This window comes from Etheostoma spectabile, chromosome 13, assembly GCF_008692095.1.
Source record: "Etheostoma spectabile isolate EspeVRDwgs_2016 chromosome 13, UIUC_Espe_1.0, whole genome shotgun sequence".
NCBI classification, from domain to species: Eukaryota; Metazoa; Chordata; class Actinopteri; order Perciformes; family Percidae; genus Etheostoma; species Etheostoma spectabile.
The window spans coordinates 4,857,318-4,858,654 of record NC_045745.1 but is presented as its reverse complement, the minus strand read 5'-3'; the positions used below and the strand labels follow the sequence as shown (position 1 = coordinate 4,858,654).

At 52.5% G+C, this 1,337-nt stretch overlaps 1 protein-coding gene across 1 annotated transcript in view; it reads left to right on the top strand.

Annotated features, from left to right (window-relative positions):
* Window positions 1–991: 991 nt before the first annotated feature.
* mtmr4 (myotubularin related protein 4) overlaps window positions 992–1,337 on the top strand; it is a gene marked incomplete at its 5' end in the record, with an annotated part of 56,879 nt that continues 56,533 nt past the window's right edge. Inside the window, 1 exon segment of the mRNA XM_032532904.1 lies at window positions 992–1,202. Coding sequence (XP_032388795.1) covers window positions 1,158–1,202 — 45 coding nt within the window.

Here is a 1,337-nt window from a genome sequence, read left to right as displayed (position 1 = left end):
GAAGTATAATGGAGAGAGAGAGAGAGAGATATATAGATATATCTATATATCTATATATCTATCTCCGGTGACCTTCCCTGATTTTATGCACAGGACTGGGGGAAAGTGCTGCAGAGAAGTGCTGGTCACTGCAAAGATGCACTGCACTTGTGTAGGACAATTGCAAAATGACACTAAGAGACATGTGAGGGAGGATTGGGATCTGTAGAATGCTGTTTCACTGGAGATCTCCGCATACATTCATTCTCCTCAACTCCTTCCTTCCTTCCTCTGTCCTCACATATTTTCCTCCTGCAGTCGATCAAGTGCTGCCGATGCCAACGGCTTGTGATGGGACACTGTCCAACCGTACAGTGTGCGCGCTTGGGCAAGAGCCACAGAATACTGCGGTTGGTCGTATGGTGCATGCATGGCGGTCGGAGCATCTTTTGGTTGCCGGCGGTACTCTCTAGGCTTTACCACCTTGTTGCCGAGGGAGAAGCATATTTATGAGATGTCGGTGAAGGGTGAACAAGGAGGGAGTGGGGGAGGAGTAAGGGATGAGAGGGAGAAAAGGGGAGAAATGTGAGCATGTTTATGTGAGAGAGAGAGAGAGAGAAAGAAAGGGAGAGAGGTAGATGCGCATGCAGAGGGTGGAGCTTAGTATCAGGCAGTTCCCTCTTGTCTTCCTTTCTCTCCTGCTCTCTCTTCTAGCAGTTTCCCCCCATCCATCCGCTACATTTCGGATGGCACATCTGCAGTGATTTTCATCACGTTTGCTCGAACTCAGCTGATCGTGTGGACTGTTGCTCTTGTTTGTATCTTTATGGACTATCCTCCCTCTATCAGCAGTGCAACAGGGCTGTCTTCAGGCACCAGCGTGCTCTCTCTCCACACTGAGGGAGCGGTGGGCGGGGGTGGGGTGGGTTCCTAAATGAGAGCCGGGACAGGCGTGTTGGCACACAGCACCTCTTGAGAAGGGGGGAACGTAGATAACGTGGTCGGGGGGGAGGGGGGAGGAGAGAGGAGAGGGGCAGCAGGCGAAGGGGTTTGGAGCGGACGAGGGGAGGACAGGCTCCGGCTGGGAGAAGAATGGTTATGCCGGCTCCTCGTGCTCTGGTCGTGCTGCTGCTCTATAGGCTGCGTGTCGTTCAGGCACAGCCCTGCCTCTCCTCGACATGAGCTTCGCAGGAAGGGTGTCCTGCTCCATGCTCAACTGCTTTGTAAGTCCACAGGCTTTTAGTCTGGTGTTTTGTTTGTGGGTCTGGTTTGTGATGGATGTGCATTAAAGTCCTCTCTTATCTAACGCACCTCCTGCTTGTGTTTGTGGGCCTGCTGGGGGATGCAGCGTGTGTATT